At 40.3% G+C, this 21,290-nt stretch overlaps 2 protein-coding genes across 5 annotated transcripts in view; both read left to right on the top strand.

Moving 5' to 3' along the window:
- LOC121707761 (NXPE family member 3-like) overlaps nucleotides 1-21,290 on the top strand; it is a 70,402-nt gene that overhangs the window by 24,584 nt on the left and 24,528 nt on the right. For all 4 annotated transcript variants that reach the window (XM_042090555.1, XM_042090564.1, XM_042090574.1 and 1 more), the window contains one exon: nucleotides 5,547-5,956. In XM_042090555.1, coding sequence (XP_041946489.1) covers nucleotides 5,547-5,956 — 410 coding nt within the window. The remainder of the gene's footprint in view (nucleotides 1-5,546; nucleotides 5,957-21,290) is intronic.
- Nucleotides 11,093-13,832, top strand: LOC121708387. The gene is made up of 3 exons (XM_042090986.1): nucleotides 11,093-11,337; nucleotides 11,747-11,903; nucleotides 12,001-13,832. The coding sequence occupies exons 1-3, from the start codon at nucleotides 11,196-11,198 to the stop codon at nucleotides 12,371-12,373; spliced, it is 672 nt and encodes a 223-aa protein (XP_041946920.1). The 5' UTR covers nucleotides 11,093-11,195; the 3' UTR covers nucleotides 12,374-13,832.

Raw genomic sequence — 21,290 nt, 5'->3', positions numbered from 1 at the left:
GGAATATACAACCAGTAGGTTGCTCCAATTAAATGTATGAAAAATGTCAAAGTACCATGGAATCAGTGCTAAAGTGATGCTTCTGAGTGTCGACTGCACAGACGAGAATTGAAGTTAGGAGTCCAAAGCCCTCTCCAGCACCCAGCCTGTCTGGATTACCTACAGGGAAACTTTGCATAGACAAGAAGTGTTTGTGTCTCTCAAGAAAAATTTGTGTTTAACAAATAAATGGCATCAATAAGAGTTTCAAACGTCAGTTATAACTATCGCTTGTTATCACAGCTCCATGTTCAAAGTATACGGTCAATGGTTCATAGCGGTTCACAATTTTGCCTCAGCTAGCCGACAACAAGCCTTTTAATGCTTTTAAAAAAAATTTTTTTTATCTTAAACGTGACAACCCAAAGACTGTATAAATTGTCAATGGACTAAGCATTCCCACAGAGCGTTACAAAAGGTTTTTTGACGAGAACATGCTTTGTTGCCCCAGTATGTTTGTGAACTAACGTTAACTTTAGAGCTGTCTGTTCATTGACTCACACCTGGCTAGTATGACCAACGTTAAGCTAACTCATAACGGGAGCACAATGGTTTTCACTAACGTTAACTTCATTCAAGTTAACTAAATGTATGTGTGTGCTTCTGCCATTCGGTCATCATTTTCGACATTAACTTATTTGAGGCGATATGACGCTAACGTAGCCAAACGTTAGTGCCCACTCGATGCTAAATAATGCTAACATCTAGTGCTACAGTACGTGAAATAGTAGTGGAATGAATGTCACTTACCTGAAAAAACTGGAACGAAGTCTTCTTAAAGTGTCGGTTAGTAGGCTTCAATTAATAGCTTAGCAAACCATTTTATGTCAGCTTTTTGAATAAAGATGTTCAGAAAGGATGTGGTAACTTTGTGTATAATCATGGCTGAGACGTCAAAGTTTCAGGGTTTCCACTTTCCACTCAGCTGGCAACGTCTGCTGCTGTATGCCTCGACGTCAGCCGTCAATCAAACCGACCACGCCCTTAATTATTCATATATTTTATATCTAAATGTGATCTAAACTAGTGAGTTAGAAAAAAATTCACCCCCTCACAGTTGTCAGGCACTGGGAAACTACCGAAAAGTACAATAAAAGTCCATGGGACCAGGCTTTAAAAACATGTATTTACGCTGTGAAAACGGACATTTTAACATGGGAGTCTATGGACATTTGCTCGCCTAGCGGATTTTCGATGTATTGCAGTTTTTCGAACTTCCGGGTAGGCTTCATTGTTCAGATTAGAATGTTGCCGCTTGGGTCAGATACCGCTTTATGCCTTCCTTACACGCTGCTACTGAACACTCGAATGAAGTTACGGTGCGAAGTTACGGCAAGCTGCCTTCTGACCGACCATCAACGTGAAGTTGTAGGCTATTGCCACGCTTGAGTTATGTCTAGGCTATGCATTTTTCAATTAAATCACCTCAGACACACACTAACTTAAATTAAGTGTATGCAGTAGCCTACATGTTTTGCAGTGCTTGCTTTTTGTTAGATTATTGATGGCTTTGAAACGTAGCCTAAATGCCAAGATCAAGGAATGACATGCTGGGGCCTCATTACAGAAAAATATCCTAACTGCTTGTCCTATCTTAACTTAAGTTTCAAAGATAGGATTTCCTATCTTCCTATTACAGAAGCAGTTCCTAAACTCATGGCTGTGTCCTATCTTATCTTAACTTAAGAAATCCTAACTGTAACTGTCAGTTAGATTTTTAAATCAGCAATCGTCCGGTCATGCCTGTTTCTATGATTAGAATGCATGCAAGACTGCCTGTATCTATGATTAGAATGTCAGGTTGCAAAGATGGTGTTCTAAAGAATCTTTGACAGTTGATTGCTCAAGATGGGCAAACCATAATATCAGAGAGAATAGGCCTAGGTTAGGCCTATGTAGGAAGCAAGAGAGTGTGTCAATATTGATTCATTTGATGTGCAGGATAAAAAGATGAAAAACATATTTAAATAATAATAAATAATAGTCTAATATTATGGTATAATGATTAATATTTATTTGTTATAAATGTTTTAAAACACATAAATAGGCCTACATTTTTAAGTTTTCACTTAGGCCTAATTCTTATTTAGTGAAATATGCTTTATGGTGTTCCTAACAGTCATGTTCACCATCTTGTCATAGTCTAGGCAACAACTCAACAAGACTGTTGCAGTCAGTTTTGGCAGTTTTTTAAGCAATAAGCCCTGAGAGGCCTTAGGTTACACTGATTCTACAACAGTTAAGGGGCGTTGTTAGGCACGACGCGCTAGCGGAGTACCTAAATAAGACAATAAAACCCACAATGTAAGAAATAAAGGTCTGCCTCGAATAAGCCTGCCCCAAATAAATACCTATGCTTTGCAGTAATAGCAGACCCTGGACATAATTTACGGAAAGTATGCAATCATACGAAGTTGGACACCTAGCGATGCTCTGGCCGTCTACTGTGCCTCTGACTCCGCTGCCTCATTTGGATGGTAACTCCACAGGTGAGCGCGAAGATTGGATGTCGTGGATGCCTAAGTAAACTGTTTTTTGCAGAGTCCGCAGACTACGTTCTCTTTAATGGTTACTTTACCATCTGTGGTGTACAACCCAAAGTATTTCCAGACACCACATTTTAAATGAGTTGGGGACGCAATTGTCCGCTCAGGCTGGCCGTTCTGTGCGTTATCTTCCATTTTCGAAACAGGGTGGATATTGAGGGCTCTGGCTCCAGTCATTATTGTGGCTACTGGCTTGATTTGGTCATGGGCCAACGCTAGAATACGTTTAGAGCCCCCGCTATGAGATGGCAAACAATAAAATAAAAAACAAACTAATCATAGACTGTAAAAATGCGCTACACATGGCACTAAGAACCGAATAGTTTATTTATAGTTTGACTACGGATATTTCACGTCATGTTCAAATGCGTTTGCAGCAGCAGGACGGCGGGCAGACTTCATTAGAGCCGTTGTTATCCAATTAAATTAAGTTGCGCTTCAGGTTCACGCTCCACTCAGAACTCCATGCGCGTTCCCGAGCAACTTATTCTTCTTCTTGTTACGTGGCAAGCAATGTATGTGCATTATTGCCACCCTCTTACTGGAGGACGACTCTCTTTTTACAGAATATCCAATAAAAATCGACGTTAGTCCATACGTCATTTCCAGCTTTGTAATTTGGCGCATGGTCAGAGCCGACTGGCGCTGGATCCGAACCCCAGTGTTCAAGATGGGGTTGACTATGAATTCGCCGGATTTACTAGCCTAGCCTCCTCCATTCATTTGTATGGAGGGCGGGAGTTAGTCACTCTCTCCAGTTATATATAATACCGCCATGATGTCAAACCATCCCATTACCACGTATTTCATGTATAGCGCCACCTAGTTAAAAATTAAAAAGCAAAAAATTAGGTGTTTTCATCACAATATCTCTGGCTGACATGGTCAAAACTGCACGAAATTGAAAGTGTAGGATCATTATGACACCCTCCAAATGCATGTCAAGTTTCGTGAACTTTCGTTCATGTGGGACCTTAAATTATTTTATTGTATGTGTACATTTAGTGACTGTACACCAACAGAGTTTTCTGTGAATATCTTGAGAACCGTAGGGCCTAGGATGACCAATTTTATGCGTATGTTTGCCTTCAGGGGTCATCCAGTAATCATACGTATGACACATACTCACACAGTAGACATATGTACGCATGCATGCACATGCACAAACACAGGCACATACGCAGGCACACACACAAGCACACACACACACACATAAACATAAACATGTACCCGCACACATGCACACAATTCAAGATTTTCACAGATTTATGAACATGGCAAGATGGGGGTGGGGTTGTGTAAAATTAATTTTACATGTGAAATCTATGAACTAATCATGTTTTGGTACTTGTTGTCTAGCAGATACCAGTGAGAATTGAGTGTGCATAATGCAATTTGAGACAATTAGAATCATATATGCATTTCAGCGTGATTCATTTTTGTGGGAAAAATGTGCTGGACTGGGCAGCGGTCATATTTTGTACCACTCTGCGGTACATCTAGTTTCTGCATACCTCGGTGGATGTAATCCCTTACATAAATCCTCATGTCAAATCCATTAAGTGATTTTAATATTGTCCTGTAGTGAGAATGAACATAAGCTATTAGGTACTCAGGGTCATGGGGTCAAAGGTCATCATATGGGGTCCATGTCCTAATGTTCTCTCTCAGTATTTTACCTGTATCATTTTCAAAATGTAGTCTTGTAGCACTTGACACACCTGACAATTCAAGCTCCTGAAGTTAGTTACTTTTTATTTTTTGCAACTTTCAATGTTCTAAGGGGATGATAAAAGCATTATATCTGTCTTTTCTGTTTTAAGTTGTCTACAGGGTGACATAAAATTGGCGGCACAAACAATAAAAAATTGGGTTAACAACCCATGATGACCATTTTGGCTCCCTCAGTTGACTTTTCTTTTTATTTTTTCCAACTTCAAGACATGTCCAGAGGGGATTGTAAAAGAGAAAAGTTGGATCTTTTAAGTTGGTCACAATGTGGCATACTACTGCAAGAAATAGGAAAAATGGGTTTACATGTTTTGCTGTCCTTCCAAAAGGGTAATGAAATTAGTATTTTTATGGACAAATCGCTACTTAGGTTAACTTTAGAGCTGAATATAGGGACTTGCCCAAGGGATATTATCGGGCACCCACCCTATTCTTATGGAGTAACCCCTAGGCCAGGGGTTCCCAAACTTTTCCACGACAAGGCCCCCAAATACCACTAGGTTCTGGCCAAGGACCCCCTTGATGTGTTACTAAACCATCAACAATACTACGGCAAATGTAAAAATACATTAAGTACTAATGATTATTTTAGCCACAAGCACTTCGCGATGGAGCATACCGTGTGTAAAAATTGCATTTGGGGCTTTCTGCTATATTAGAGCTATCACTCTACTATTATTCCCAATTATTATCATGAAAAATATAATGTTCAGATATGCGACAAATTAATATAATGGCATTGTATTTTTCAAATGTATTTATTTGTTGCTTTTATTTTTCCATCCAACTTGCTGAGGCCCCCCTGGCACCCCCTCGCGGCCCCGGCCCCCACTTTGAAAACCACTGCCCTAGGCAACAAGAAACAGCTAAGAAGAAAAAAAACGTTAACCGACAAAACCAGGCTTGCCAAGATTGTGGCCTTTGGCTTCCGGACTATGATCAGGATAGCTTATTGTCATGGTTATAGGTAGTATATTTAACTGAGTGATGACATATTTTAAATACTCTAAATACAATCCCTCAAAGTATTTTGTTACAAACTACATTAGACTTGTTCCAATCCTGCAAAATACAAATTACAAAATACACTAAAGAAATTAAATATGTATTTAAAATACATATAATTAAAATACTGCCCATGTCTGACTGTACTAGCTCAATAGCTCAAGATGAATAAAGGTCTGTTGAATTAAACTTTGTTAAATGTTTCCTCTTCTCCCTGGATGGCAGGCTAGTGTGTTTGGAGACGTACTCGACCACCAGAATGGTACCTACTCAGCCCGGTTCACCCTGCCATGGGTGGGCACGGCATTGGTGGCAATCCGTCTGATTCACTCCAGTGAGGGCGTACAGGTCCTTAAGAGGATTCGGGACTCCAGCTACATCTACTATCTTGGCTTCTTTGTAGGCAAGAACCCCCAGGGTGCTCGAGTGGAGGAAAAGGCAATGTGCAACTTGAAATGGGAAGGGGTGGTGCTGCCAGGTAAGGGAGAGCGCTGTGAGTACAAGGATGCCCGCACGGGGACAACATGGCACTGCCGTAAACCCCAAACTCTGCCATGTGATGCCCTGTTGTACCACAATACAGATGAACTCATGAGGGACATCACAACGGCCCTTGACAGGGTTCTCATGAGCAGGTGAGCAAGAGAGGGTTAGTATTTATTGGAATAGTGTTTACTGCTTAAAGGAGAAATCCGGTGAGTTTTCACATAGATCTCCGTTTATTGAGGTCACCGAGTACTGTCGGTATGAAAAAAATGAAAACAATTGGTTTTACCTAGATCAGGGGTCTCAAACTCCAATTCCGGCACGCACCCAGCCCAATTCCGGCCCGCGACCTAATATCAAAATAATATGTAATTCGGCCCCTGAGGGTATTTTTTTTTTTTAAGTATATTTTTTGGGCTTTTTTGCATTTATTTGGAAAGGACAGTGGAGAGTGACAGGAAGCAAGTGGGAGAGAGAGATGGGGTGGGATCGGGAAATGACCGCAGGTCGGATTCGAACCTGGGTCCCCATATTGCTTGACGGGGGGGATCCCAAGCAGCTTTCAGCCATACGGCTACTTTGAGAACATTTCAATTCACCCGACACTAATATTCAAAATGTTGAAAACTATTTCGGCATAGCCTATAAAGCAGTTTAATTAAATGGAATGTTAGTTGTAAACAAACTAACTACTTGGTGAGGCTTGGCCTCACAGATGCGCTCGTGCCTTAGATGGGAGAAAAAATCTTCACGATAGGCCTATTAACTAACCACCCGATTCACGTTGGCTGGGGGGAAGGGGGGGCATCAGACATTTGTGCCCAGTTAATCCGTCCCTGCCCCCAACAAATCACACCTTCCCACCTCTGACAGCTTAAAAGAAGTCAAGAGGACTCCTTACTCACAGACCTATTCACAAACCTGCGGCATTTTGCCGTGTTTTGAAATCCTATGCAGCTACATGAGCTTCCAATCGTGAGGAAGCAATTTTGCATTGTAGGCATAACTAACATGCAATAACGCCGCCAACAACAACCAAAACTAGGCTAATCATTGTCAACATGTAAATTAAATGTAACATTATTGTAAATCAAATTAAAATGTTCTCTTTTGCAAACGTAGGCATAGTAACAGAATAATTTAATAATGTTACAAAGATACTACATCAATCCGTATGTTTCATAGGCTACTAGGCTATTTGTTTTGCCTTGATTCATTTAGGCTAGGCCTTTTTATTCAGGGGCCGTATTCACAAAGAATTTTAAGGCTAAAAGTAGCTCCTAACTGGCGAATTTAGGAGCAACTCCTAAAAATAATGGGCGTGTCACTCCTAACTTTAGGACTCAAGAAGCATTTTAGACCTAAAAGTAGCACCTAAGTCTGGGACAGCTGAAGTCGAGAGGACTCCTAACTCACTAAGACCTATTCATAAACAGCTTTTTTGTGGCATTTTACGTTGCGATGTTTTGAAATGCGTAGCCAATCGTGAGGGAACAATTTTTTATTTATTTTTTATTTTGGGCAAGCCTGCATTCATTTTGACAAAAAAGAAAGTAAACCTGCTCAAATATGTTCAACATCCAGTATAGTCTGAAAGGTGCATCATTTGAGGTGCTTGCTATCCAGTGGCAAATTAGATAGGTACATTTACCCCCTTCATAAACTTTTGTTTATACTCAAATATTTTTATATTTACAGTAGGACTTTATCTCTGACCACTTTCACACCTTTTGAAATCTTGATGTCAAAATCCAATGGTGTTGTTTTCTTAACCCTGGCGCCTAAAGTTTGCCATGCAGGTTTAAATAAGTTATGCTTTTTGTTTGTTTTTATAATTTGTATTAATATTTATTTTATCATTATTTTATTTATAAGCTAAGGTTGCTATCACAGTAGCCTGGTATTACCATCCTACGTACTTCCGGCCAAAATTTGATTTCAGCCTCGCACGTAGTCTGGCCCAACCCACAGCGTGCGGCCGCGCCAATCCGCGAACAGTTGAATGATGACGCGGAACTTGCCTGCCGAGTTGCTTGTACTCCAGCGAAGCTTGTAGTTCAACAGCACAGCAACAATGGCGACGGAGGAAGAGACGCTAGAAGCTATCCGCAAAGTTGTCGCAACTCTCGAGGGAATCACGCAATTAAAGCAGGAGCAAGGGGCTTGTCTTGTCAATTTTATAAATGGCAAGGACGTTGTAGCTCTCCTTCCAACTGGCTTTGGGAAAAGTTTGATTTATCAGATGGTGATAACTAAACCTAAACGCACAAGTGTACTACATGCATCACTACTTTTCATGTTTTCAAATAAACGTTTGCTGCTCGTTATTCTCTCCCCTACTCTCAAATTACCTTTACAAAATCAATGCGGCATAGGCCTACTTAAGGAATGGAATGTTAGCTACTAGCTAGCCTACCGAGCGGGGCTCAAGGCGAGGCTGCTGTGATTATGCTTGACTGGGACTAGCGGTTACCGAGCTGGGCTCCAGGCGAGGCTACTGTGCTTGTGGACAGTAACGTTAGCCAGTCACCGAGCATGGCTCAAGGTGAGGCTGCGTTGTTTTATGCCGAACAACTGTTAGTTTAACTGAGCAAGCTCCAGTTTAAATAACACGTAGGTCGTCAGTACAATCCAACTTATCCAAGAGTGAAGTCTGAACAGCCCGTGTAGGACGAAGTAAGCTCCGTAGCTCCGACGAAGTCACCGGGCTGCGTAGAACAACAATCGTCTGATAAGCGGCGAGAAGAGATAAGAGGAAAACTGGCGTGTGACAAGAGCTGATATAATCTCTGATAAAAACAGCAAGTTAGGGATATATCCACTACAAAGAGACTGCCCTGGCGGTCAGGTAGCCTACATACTAGCAAGCAAAGCCTGAAGCCGGAAGTGGGAAGCGTAAGAGCCTGAACTCCGACGCACAGCATACGTCATTACCAAACGTTGCTGATTGGTTAAGGGAACTCCAATGATTTTAAACCTCGAAATAAGCATCCGCCCATTACGGAGACAGATTATTATTACTTTGTTCCAGACTGTATGACGAAGAGAAACGTAGTCACAGGCGGTAAGGACCAGCCTAGCTATCACAGGTGTCTAAAACGAGACAAAAAACACTTTCCGTTTGCAGTTTTGTGTGGTATTTGAAAAAAATCCATTGCATTTTCAGAAATAGCCGGCCCTCCAATCAGATGACGTTGGCAGAAGTGGCCCCCAGCTCATTTGAGTTTGAGACCCCTGACCTAGATCGACTTGCTACAGACAACAGCTAACTCAGCCAGGCAGCTACAGAGCTACACTTTGGGAGCATGTCCGTGAAGGTCTGATATTTCTCGATAATAGACCGTTGATAAGTATAACAGACCGCCGTCAAGGAAAATGGGTTTTGTCCTTCGTATTCACATCTTTCATATCACTCTGGAAGTAGTCCGGTCACTTCTTGCATTGGAACTTCATTGAAAAGTGAAAGCAGATGGTTGATCAGCTGTGTTCTAAATAATGTTTGATTCAAGTTCAGCGTCTATTGTGTACAATTTGTCTCTCAGCAAAAGCCACGATGAAACAGTAACAATTAAATGTAAAGAGTCATATCATGTGATGTTTATTTATTTATTTTTGGCAAGTGTGTTACGGCCAGTAGGCCAGAGGTACTGGTTGGACCCCGAAGTAGGACACAAGCAAAAATGGTAACGGGTTAAACTGTAATTTAATGTTCAGTGAAAAACAAGAACCGCTTCAAGCAACAGCAGGCAATGGCAGAGCACAATGGAAAGTCAATGAGTGAGCACAACACACAAGGTCCAGGGCAAACAATCCAAAAACAGTAATCCAAAATCGTGGTCAGAGATCAGTCCAAAGTTCAGTAACAAAGTTCAGTCCAAAAAGGTCAAAACGTATTTCCACAGAGAAAGAGTAGCAGAGCAGCAGTAACATCCAGATGACATCGCAAGATAACTCCTCACTGAAGGATTCCAAGAGCCCAGCCTAAATACTGTGCCTGATTAAGTAATCAGACACAGGTGTGCTGAGCAGCAGAGCAGGGAGACAGGAGATGCAGTAGGTCAGCAGCAAAACATGGCATGGAGTTGACCACCTGGGAATGGAGCACCTAAAAGTGCCGCCAGCCAGATAGGTACAGGAAAACCTGGCTCAGGATCTGGAAGGTCCTGGATGATTCGTGACAAAGTGGCTGTGTAATAAGCGGGATAATGTAGACACTGGTCATTATCAGAAAATAAGTCCCTTATCGGGGTCTTGTTCGCCCTGTCAGCACTTATTTTCCGATAATGACCGGCGTTCTATACATTATCCCTTACTCATCAGTTAGTCCAGTATAGTTTTTTGTTGCCTAAGGGCAACATTGTACAACAATGGTACAGAATACACATCCAAAAATCCTACAAATGTTCATTAATCAATCAGAAAAAAAGCTAAAATCACTTCAAACATATTTACATGTTAGATTTGATCCAGGCCTAAGTTTATATCATGTATTGTGTCATGTCACATACTGCATGCTCTTCACCCTGTGTGAAATTTCAAAAAGCAGTTCTCTGTTGTGACCCACTTTCTACACATCACTTTGGGTGTTGCTGTGCACCCAGGAACTCTTTCCATCATTGGCCAATATAAGGTATTGTCCAAGCGGACGTCTTAGTCAGGGATTTACATTTACATTTAGTAATTTAGCCGACACTTTTATCCAAAGCAAATTAAGTTACAATAAAGGTACAGTGCCACTAAGATATTGTTAGTGCAGCAATAAGTCATACTCATATATGTAGAATAGAATAACAGTTCAAGCGAAGTCAATGGAGGGAGAAGAGGGATAGTCAGGTGTTAAGTGCTAGACAAAGCATGACCAGCTGTTGGGGAAAGGGGGTAGTTGGGTCCTCAGGAGGCAGAGCCAGGCGGCGTTCATTAAAGGAGCGCAGTGGTCGAGAGGTTGCGACTCGCATATGCCTGAAATGCGGGCATTCAAGGGTGCCATTCAGTGACTTCTTTGTAGGCAAATTGGTCGTCAGGTAGGAATGACAGATAGAGCTGTGTGTCATCTCCATAGCAGTGGTATGAGAAGCAGTGCTTGTGGATAATTATACCCAGTGAGATGGTGTGAATATCAGAGAAGTGGCCCCAGCACTGAGCCCTTGGACCATAAATAATTTCACCAGCTGATGGGTGACATGTTTAAAGGCCCATTCACACCAAGAATGATAACTATAAATAAATATCGTTCTCGTTAATATGAATGACGGCGTTCACACATAAACTATAACAAAATATAAAAAAACACTGACAGCCAATCGGAATCCTATAGAATTTAAAGGACGTCATAGATACAAACGTCATGCTGTGTTTACTCTGCTCGAGAGTTAAAGTTAGCCTTTCAACATGGCAGATGCAGCAGATCTTGTGGAGAAATTAATCGAGGAGGTTAAGAAAAACGCACCATTATTCGACAATAGTCTTTATAAAGACGCATTAAAGAAGAGGGACATCTGGAACACCATTGGGAGCCGCCTCGGAATCTCTGGTAAGTGCTCCGAAATGTATTATAATTGATATAGTCTATCGGAGATGAATGACAGTCATGAATAATGTTAGCTAACGTTAACATTCATGCTAAATGGCAGTAGGTTAAATGGTTAGACAACAGGCCTACTTCTCAGTATGTCAGTATGAACGAGGCTACAGTACAACATAAAAACAGTCTTAATATAAGCTAGCCTACTAACGGTACCTCACGATGTGACTTCATAGACTGGATCTGTCAAGCTAGCCATGGTCATGTAGTAAGTTACATGCGTATTAAAAGGATCTGATTCTTATCTTACCTCAAGTAGTTCAATTTAGGTTTTTTCAAAATCCCCCAAAAAACAGTGCTTTAGAAGTTTGCTATCCTTGACATTACATGTTTTCTGAATATTATTTTGTAACCTTAGGTGAAAATGGCAGAAAAAAATGGATGAATGTGAGAGACGCCTATCAGCTCAGCAGGAAGAAAAACATCAGCAAGAGTGGTGACCCAGCAAAAAACATAAAACCATATAAGTATGCTGGGATACTGGAGTTTATGATCCCACACCTCCAGTACAGAGAGTGAGTTTATGATCAACATTTTGTAGTCTACAGATTAAACTTTTAGCCCAAGCTAAACCTAGCTACACTAATGACTAAAACTCAATTATTTTTTTAGAACAACAGGTAACCTGCCAGAGGAAGGTGAGGAGGCAGATGAGGGAGTGTCAGAACAGATGCTACAGGGGAAAGAAAGGGCAGTGCCAGAAATGTCCACTCCTGCCCCATACTCCAGAAAAAGATCCAGCAGTGGACAATCTGCTTTTGATAAAGCTATAGTGGATTACTTGGAGGGTAGGAAAAAGGAGGAGGATGACCTTGATTTGTTTTTTAAGTCAATGGCAACCAGAATGCGAAAGATGCCATTGCACATCAGGTGTAAACTTAAATTCAGAATACATGAGATGGTACACAGAGCTGAAATGGAAACTATGTTCACCTCTTCTCAGGCAACTGTCTGGAACGGTAGCATGGAATACAACTGTCTCTAATGAGAATGCTTTGGTAACATGTTCTTTGTTAATTATGCCAATAAAGCTTACTTAATGTAACTACAAGTATTTATTATGATGAGTTCCAACAGTCCAAGTTCCATTACATTTCTAATCAACAAACAGTATATGAACTACAAAACAAACATAAATACATACATAAAACATATGTTGTGACGTCACTCTACTGAGCTACTCCAAAGCAAGATGTACGTTGCCAGCTGACTGTTCCAGAAGTGGACACAAAATAGTCTTTGTAGGCCTCCCTGATTTCAAACGCTTCCCTTGATGGATGGTTTCCACACTGGGGTAGGTTCACCACTGCTGCATGTGGAACTGTTGCAGTATTGGTTGGACGATGCTGGGTTGCTGGGTTTGATGTCTTGATTATGTAATTGTGAAGGACACAAGTGGCCTTAATGACTTTATCAACATTCCGAGGTTGCAACCTGATCCGCCGTTGGTAAATTTCCCATTTAGTTGAAAGGATGCCGAATGTATTTTCTACCACTCTCCTAGCACTTGACAACCTGTAGTTGTACAGTCGCCTGGCTTCATCCAGCTCCCTACCTGGGAAGGGGCGCATTATGTTCTTTGACAGGGGAAAGGCTTCATCAGCTATAACAACACAGGGAACTGGCTGTGAGGTACCAGGAAGTGGTCTTGGTGGAGGGATAGCCAGTGTGCAATTTCTCATGGCTTTGCCTAAGGCACTTTGTGCAAAAATGCCTCCATCACTGCTGGAACCGTGACCACCGACATCAATGATGGTAAAACAGTATTTGGAATCCACCAGGGCCATCAAAACAATAGAAAAACTACCTCTGTAGTTAAAAAAGACAGCCTGAATTTGGTGGTGCCTGGATGACCACATGCTTGCCATCCAAGGCACCTATGCAATTGGGGAACGGACCATTTTTCTCAAACCCAGCAACAATTTCCAGCCAATGACTCTCTGTCGGGCATGGCATGTACAGAGGTTGTAATTTATCTCATATGGCACCACACACCTCTGGTAGTATTGACGCAACAGCAGATTTTCCAATTCTGTAATTCATGTAAATTGTCTTGTATGAGTCCCCTGTGGCCAAATACCTGAACAGCAAAAAAAGTAATGGCAGTCTATTAGTATAAGTTACTGTTATCATGCACTCAGATTTATTTTAGTTAATTAACCATCAATTAAATATTATTTGTAGTACTCGTATTCATTCTATAGTAGGCTACAGCATGCTCAGACACAACAAGTGCAACTCTAAGCCTACAAGAGTGATGCCTTAATGTTGCTTGCTATACTTCAATCCAAAAAGAGGGTGCTAACTACAATTGAAATCATGCCAAATTAATTAAACCTTACTCTTCTTCACTACCTCTGCCGAAGGGAAAAGTTTAGCGATCGCACAGCACTTGCAATGTAAACAATCGGCGAAATGTAAATGGATACGGCGAATAAGTAAGTGTTAACTTATTTCACACCTTATTGACTATGTTGGTTAATTCATTAAGCATAGCCTAGCTTGCACATAGACGTTATGGTGTGGTGGTGTCACTGGCTAAAGTTAGTCGACTTGTGATGGTGTAGTGACAACTCTCTTTTTGCTCTCAACGAAGGCGGTCGCATTTTTCTCTCCCTCCCCTCCCCTTATCTTCCCTGCTGTGCTTCTTTGTATCGTGTAGTCTACTGTCTTATACTTTGAGATACTCTCTCTGCACTGCTCTCCAAACTAAAAAATCATGGATTTGATCAACTGGTCTCTCAACGCAATTGACACCATCTTCTTGACGAGAAGCTTGGGTTCAGGGGAACCCGACTGCCCTGCCGGAACGTTCGCAGCTGGCTACTCGATGGACGCGTGGGAGAAGTGGCGGGTCGTGTGCCTGGCAGCTCTTTCTGTGGAGGACATTGAAGATATCTACCTATTCGGAACCATGATAACAGGTCTTATGCTGATTGGATTAGGCATTGCCCTGGTTTATCGAGGAAATCTAAAAACGGTGACAGCTGTTCAAAGCCCCGTAAGGCTGCCCGTTATGATTGAAGCAGTAGGCAGAGCCGTCATCACCCAGACTTGGACTATCAAGTCCAATACATGACAATAAAGGCCTACTACTACTACTCGATATAGCTACATGGTTTCATCACAGTAGAGACCACAAAAACACAACAAATAGGACCTACCTGAGACATATTGCCAAGCGGTCTTTGGCACTGATTGGGTCTCTGTAGTGGGTTTTCTCTTTACTGATGTCCTCTTTGATCATCGCCAGGATGCCATCAAATTGTTCTTCACTCATACGGAAATATTCATAGAATTTATCCTCATAAGATGATAACTCTCGTAAAAGGGTGTTGGCTTCCCCTAAATCTGCCCGGCTTTGAAGGATTTCGTGAACCCATATGCTCCTTTTTCTTTTTCTTTGAGCAACATACAGTGCTAACAAAACATCGAGATCCATTTTTATTAGCTGCAGTCTCAAGGGATCGTGCACATCGCGAGCCTATATTCTATAGGCGTCATAGGACGATATCGTTGGCTGGTGTGAATGCTTTTATCGTGATAGTTATCGCTATCGTTCTTGGTGTGAATGGGCCTTTACACAGAGGGGTTTAGGAAGAACCACTGTCATCTTCAAGAGTTTCACCTTCATCCTCTGTGGCATCTTGAGTGTCTATAAAATAATAAATATAGAAAAAGTATGTTTTTAATGCCAATGAAATAAGAATATCAAGAATAGCAAGAATAACAGTATGACATTTGACCCCTATTTTGTATTCTTTCCACTGCATAAACCTATCACAATTTGCCTAACATATCGATCCTCCGCTCGGCTTCTATAGAACAATATTATATCCATTTTTCTGTCAAAATATGTTAAAATAAGTAATATTCAATAAAAATTCATGCAAATATACCTTTTGATTCGATTCATCTTGACAGCCTTTGGCAGATGTTACGTCATTACGGGATCCCTGAGGAAATAGTTCTTGTGATTAAAAGCTTCCACAACTTCACCTGTAGGGTTGGAAATACTCCTTAACAATTCCTAGTTAAAACAGGTGTGAGACAAGGATGTGTAATGTCAGCACTGCTCTTCAATATTGCCATTGACTGGGTGATGAGGCAAACAACCAAAGACCAAAATACAGGCATTCGATGGACACTCTTCTCATCACTTGAAGATCTAGACTATGCAGATGATCTGGCTCTTCTCTGACATACTCATCGACACATGCAGGAAAAAAACATCCCACCTTAGTGACTTTGGTCAGAAGATTGGCTTAAAGATCAACCATAAGAAGACTGAAGTATTAACTCTAACCCCTCACCAATTGAAGTCAATGGAGAATAGATCCCCAAAACGAATGAATTCACGTATTTGGGCAGCACCATTAGCCATTATGGGGGGCATAGACCAAGACATTAAGAACTGTCTCAATAAGGCAAGAAATGCATTTTACATACTGAATAATATATGGCGCTCACAACAATACTCTACAAAGACCAAACTCAAATTGTATCAGAGCTGTGTTTTATCCACCCTTTTGTATGGCTCTGAATGCTGGAGAATGGTAGAAAGGGACCTCAACAGTCTGTCAACCTTCCACACCAAAAGTTTAATACATTTTTTGGCCAAACACAATCTCAAATGAAGAACTGTATCAGAAATGTCAACAAGAATGCATCGAGACCATGCTCATGAAAAGAAGGTGGAGATGGATAGGACATGTTTTGAGAAAGGATCCTACTGATATTACAAGAATAGCTCTACATTGGACGCCAGAGGGGAAAAGAAAGAGAGGAAGACCGATGAACACATGGAGAAGAACTGTGGAGAAGGAGATGCATACTAAACCACTCATGGGGCACCATTCAACGACTCGCCCAGGATAGACTAGAGTGGAAAACTTTTGTTGCTGCCCTACTACATGCCAGGAGGCATAAAGGGCAGTAAGTAAAGTATACCAAGGGTTTATATTGTGCATGAATACATGTGATAATACGGTGGCGCATTGCATTCACAAAATAAAAAAAATAAAAATCAGGTTCTCTCGTAATTATGAGAATTTTCTCGTAATTACGAGATAGTATCTCATAATTACGAGATAATTATCTCATAACTAGACTGCATTTCCGGCAGGAACTGCGAAAGTGTGCTTACCCTGGTCCGGTCACCAACGTGAGCAGACAGTGGCATACGCTATGCTGAACCTGGCTTGATCCAAGCATTCTAACTGTGCCTTTCAGTGTTGGAGCAGTGGCAATACCTCAAAAGCTCTATTCAACTATTGCCTTGCGGGGTGAATGCGGTTCGTTGGATTTTACCTGTGGCCTGCCTTCGAATTTAGCTTCTATGACTAAAATCAAATCAATAAAATAAAACAACAGCAGTGATTGGCTGCAAAAATAAATAATGTCACGCGTCTTGCACCTCTCAAACTGGGCTATCAGGTAACCTAGAGAAAAATTTGAAATTATGAAATATGACTAAGGCATTAAAATGCTGCTTGTTTGTCAGGATACTTTTTCACTGATTTACTTTAAAAATATGAGCTATGAGTGTGAATGTTATATATTCCATCCCCTAATTCTGTTTTACTGGTTTATTTGACAAATAATCTATATGGATTTGCTCTATAAAGACCTTATGTCTGTTTGGGATTGTTTTGAGAGCCTATTGATGTATCTCAGAATAAAGGAATGTCCACAACATTAGTGATGTTTTTTTTGTGTGTGTGAATGTATTTTACTTAACTCATTGAATGTAGCTGGATACTCATGAACGCATGTCTCTAATAGCCACAATAGGAGTAATTTTAGCAACACCGTATTTTGTGTGGCCCATAACGACCCAGTGGATCATGAAAATGTGCCAAAATTCACATTCCTTGCTTGTTGGTACATTAATCCCAGATTGCCACTTATCTGAGATGTAAGAGTTCAGTATAGGTTTAAGGTCTGGGGCAGGGATTTGACATTCTGTGACTTCTTCATTGAGGGCTTGCTTAGCAGCACTGTCCGCTTTCTCATTTCCCCTCAGACCAACATGGCCTGGGACCCAGCAAAAAACTACACTCAAGTTCTGGTTCTTTAGACGTTCTAGTTGATCAAGCTCAGCTTTGGTTGTACTTTTTGCGTGACATTAAAGCCTACTGGAAAGATTTTTAATATCAATTTAATTGAATGCAATTTACTTTTACAATTAAATGAAATTAATTTATCCCTCTCACCCATAGTTTTCTATTTATTTACAAATGTACATAGGCCTACTGTAATTACATTTATACATAATTATTCTACTGATCTTTATACTATTCATCCTGCACATAGACTTATTCTTACTACTCTTATAATGTTGTTTCTGCACTGCAATGACACTGTTTCCACACTGCACATAGCTGTATATTATGTACATATCTGTTATATATTTGTCATATTGAATATCCACATTTATTCTGTTTTATTATAATCTGTTAATACACTGCATATATTTATATTATTATTTCTACTATTATAATGTTACTACTACATCTACATAAATTATTCTACTTATTGTATGAGATGACTGCTAATACACTGCACATATTTATATTTAATTCATATTACTCTAAACCACCTTCTGTAAATCAACTGTATACTACTGTCTACATTGCACTATATTTCTTGACCTGTCTCTGTATATTTCATCACCTTTCTATACTTTGCATCACACTGCATGCATACTGTAGCTACATGAATCACAGCTAAGATCCTTGGTTGCTATGAAGGCCAGTCGTTCTAAATGGATGGTTGCTATGGCCAAAGGCCAGTTATCTCTGCCGTTGTCAAGCGGGCATATCCTAACTTTATCTTATTGTAAACATCTCTATTTTACTTAGCCTACTTCCATACAGTGAGTCCCATTAAGAAGTGGCCACTTCATTCGCGCTTACCGTGATTCACGCAGCAACATTATTAAATGAATCTGTCACCATATGCCTATGCCAACGTTTGCAAAGAGGAGAATCTTTTAATTTGATTCACAATGAAACGTTAAATGTAATGTACATGTAAACAATGAGTAGGCTAGTTAGTGGGTTTGATCCAGCAAGACCACAGCATGGCGAAGCCTTGCGGAGCAAGCCCACTATTGTTCTTCTTAAGTTTTCTTATTATTAGTGGGTTTGATCCAGCAAGCCTGCTATTGTTCTTCCTAAGTTTTCTTATATATTATTCCTGTTCACCCACTTTTTGTACGAACTACTGCTCCTAGACCGTTTGAGCTATCGACGCAGTTCGAACTTCAAAAATTCAGGCCCGAACCGGTTTAGCTTGCTTGTTACTTTCGTGTAGCTGGCCCTTGTCGTTTTCGTGTTATTCCCGTTTTTCGGCCCCATTGAAATAAATGGTGGAATGTTCAGGATTCTATTTCTGATTGTGACATCACAGCTCTAATTGTTTAAGCTTGCACCTGGCAGAGTTCTGAGCCATCTGGCACTGTCTAATGCATAGACTGTATATATAGAACTGGACAGTGTGCCGTCTGTTAAGAGTGATGCGAGCGTTAGTCCAGAGCCCCCTGGTGGCTGGCTGCAGTACAATGTGTAACTCCGCCCATATTGATAGTCATACATTGTGTAGTTGTTTGTAAGAGACATCGTTGTTAGTTGTGACAGATTCTTTGTGAAAAAAGATATGTGCTGTTCTTTCGTAGATGCTAAGTATATTAGCTCATAGCATGCTACATCATGCTAGCATTAGCTAGTTGATAGGTAAAGTAAAAGGGCTCTGCTATATTGATCCGAAGTGACGTTAGCCATAGTCACCATCATTTACAGTCCTACTTGTTTCAAATGGTTTAACCTAACCAGTGATTTCCGGCATCATCGTTGCAACTTCATTTGAATACACTTTGACACTGGAGAAGGCGATGTTAAGTTCCATTAACGTTAACTCTTGCTTAGTTATGCGAATGGCAATAAACGCCACCTAGCCTGCTAGGTCGTCAACCTCGGTATGCCCATTTATGAATCAGCCCGACAAATAACGTTACTTGTGTTTTAGTGAACGCATTATTGGACCATAGCTTAACGTGAGGAGGGATTCAAAGTTACAAATGGCCAATTTGCTTAGTATGCTCAGAACAGCGGTATCTGAAAATGCGTTAAGGTATCGTTGTTACCTGCGATTGCACTGCTGGAGAAGCATTTTGCATTGGTATGATTTGATCAGGTCTTGATGTGTAAATCCTCCCGTAGACGTACATAATTTCAAAATAATACGTCTAAATTGAAAACTGTGACAACTCATTGATAGGCTCTCTCAATATGTCTGTAATCGTATGCCTCTACCACAGGCTTGCTAGTCTTTCACCCGAGAGGGTGCTCCATTATAAATCAAAAATGTAATATTGCAGCCTTCATGTCAGCTGTAAAAATATGAGAACATGGACCTACTACATCAGGATACTCTGTAAACATTTTACACATAATCAGGAAGCTACTTTGCTGTTCAGTGTGTGATGTGTTTAAAGTGGTACTACGTTTAAAGAAACATTTTTATTCTTTGTTTCAAGTGCATAAGCAAATACCACATTATGATGATGATGGTTATGGTTACCCTTAACAAATACAAAACAATATAATACTTAAAACAGTCAATCAATAGCCTAATGAAATACACAATGAAAATGAGGGGGGAAAGCAATAATAAATAATAATGCCCATTCAATCAATAATATAATAACAATAACATGGTAAGACTACATTAAGGAGAATATCAATGATAAACAATGTCAAATTAATCAACAGCCTATAATGAAAATAAAAAAGTACTACTGCATACAAACCATAATGTATAAGAAGTGCTTAAAAGACCAAAAACTATCACAAGAACGAAGAGCACTGGGCAACTCATTCCACCAACATGGAACCACTGAGGAAAAGTCTTGAATTTGACCTAGCGTTTAAGACTGGACACAACAGACGCTCATCAGAAGACCGCAGTGGGCGGTTGGGGATGTATATCTTGATCATTGAATTAAAATAACAAGGAGCAGATCCAGTCAGTGTCCAATAGGCCAAAGTGAGAGATTTAAATTTAATTCTGGCTACTGTAGGGAGCCAATGGAGAGTAACTAGGAGAGGAGTTACGATGTGTCCTCTTTGGCTGATTGAAGACCAGTCATGTTGCAGCATTCTGAATGATAGATCATACAAAAGAAATAAAAAAAAAAAACATTCAATATTGATTTAGTATCAACCAATAATTATTCTGATATTAATATTCTTGTAACATCTACATCTTTGTGTAGGCTACAGTTAAATACTAAGCAATGGCCTCTGACTTAAATACCAAGGCAGTTAAATTACCGTGGTATGGTATAGTCTACGTGATACACAGGACTACACAGTAAACCCATTTAAAAAGCATCATCATCTCAGTATACCCATTTAAAATAGGCAAGGATACGTTTGGGGTTGCTCACAGTATACCCACCACTACAACTAACTAACTAGACTACACCACTGGTTAAATGGTGCATTGCAATTTACAATTTGTGTGAGTTCAAGGGGATTTAGAAAGTAAAACGTTTTACTTTTTTTTTTTTTTTTTAATTTAACCTCCAGTAAATTCAGCCATCACCCATATCTTACCTGCAAAAAGGAAAGTTACAATAAAGTTAGTCAGACAATTTTACAACATTACAAAGCATCTAATCAGGCACTCAACACCACTAGTAATACTAATTAAATATATGTGTGCAATAAACTTCGCAGCCTACCTAATGTTAACTACATATTTAAATATGCGATGTGAATGTTATTAACTTGCGTCAGCTTTAAAAATAACGTTATCAGTATGACTTATCATGGACGTTAGATGACAAACTAAGGTCTTTTTTCAAATGTTCACCGATATCCCTGGGAAGTGACTGG

This window comes from Alosa sapidissima, chromosome 1, assembly GCF_018492685.1.
Source record: "Alosa sapidissima isolate fAloSap1 chromosome 1, fAloSap1.pri, whole genome shotgun sequence".
NCBI classification, from domain to species: domain Eukaryota; kingdom Metazoa; phylum Chordata; class Actinopteri; order Clupeiformes; family Clupeidae; genus Alosa; species Alosa sapidissima.
Note: the sequence above shows the minus strand (reverse complement) of the source record. Positions and strands in the feature narration are given on the sequence as shown.

What these genes read in the sequence shown, in the direction of transcription:
- LOC121708387 (XM_042090986.1), top strand. Translation starts at nt 11,196, where the DNA reads ATGGCAGATGCAGCAGATCTTGTGGAGAAATTAATCGAGGAGGTTAAG. An exon ending in GAGCCGCCTCGGAATCTCTG is followed by an intron (nt 11,338 to 11,746) that starts GTAAGTGCTCCG and finishes TTGTAACCTTAG; the next exon opens with GTGAAAATGGCAGAAAAAAA. An exon ending in CCACACCTCCAGTACAGAGA is followed by an intron (nt 11,904 to 12,000) that starts GTGAGTTTATGA and finishes TTATTTTTTTAG; the next exon opens with AACAACAGGTAACCTGCCAG.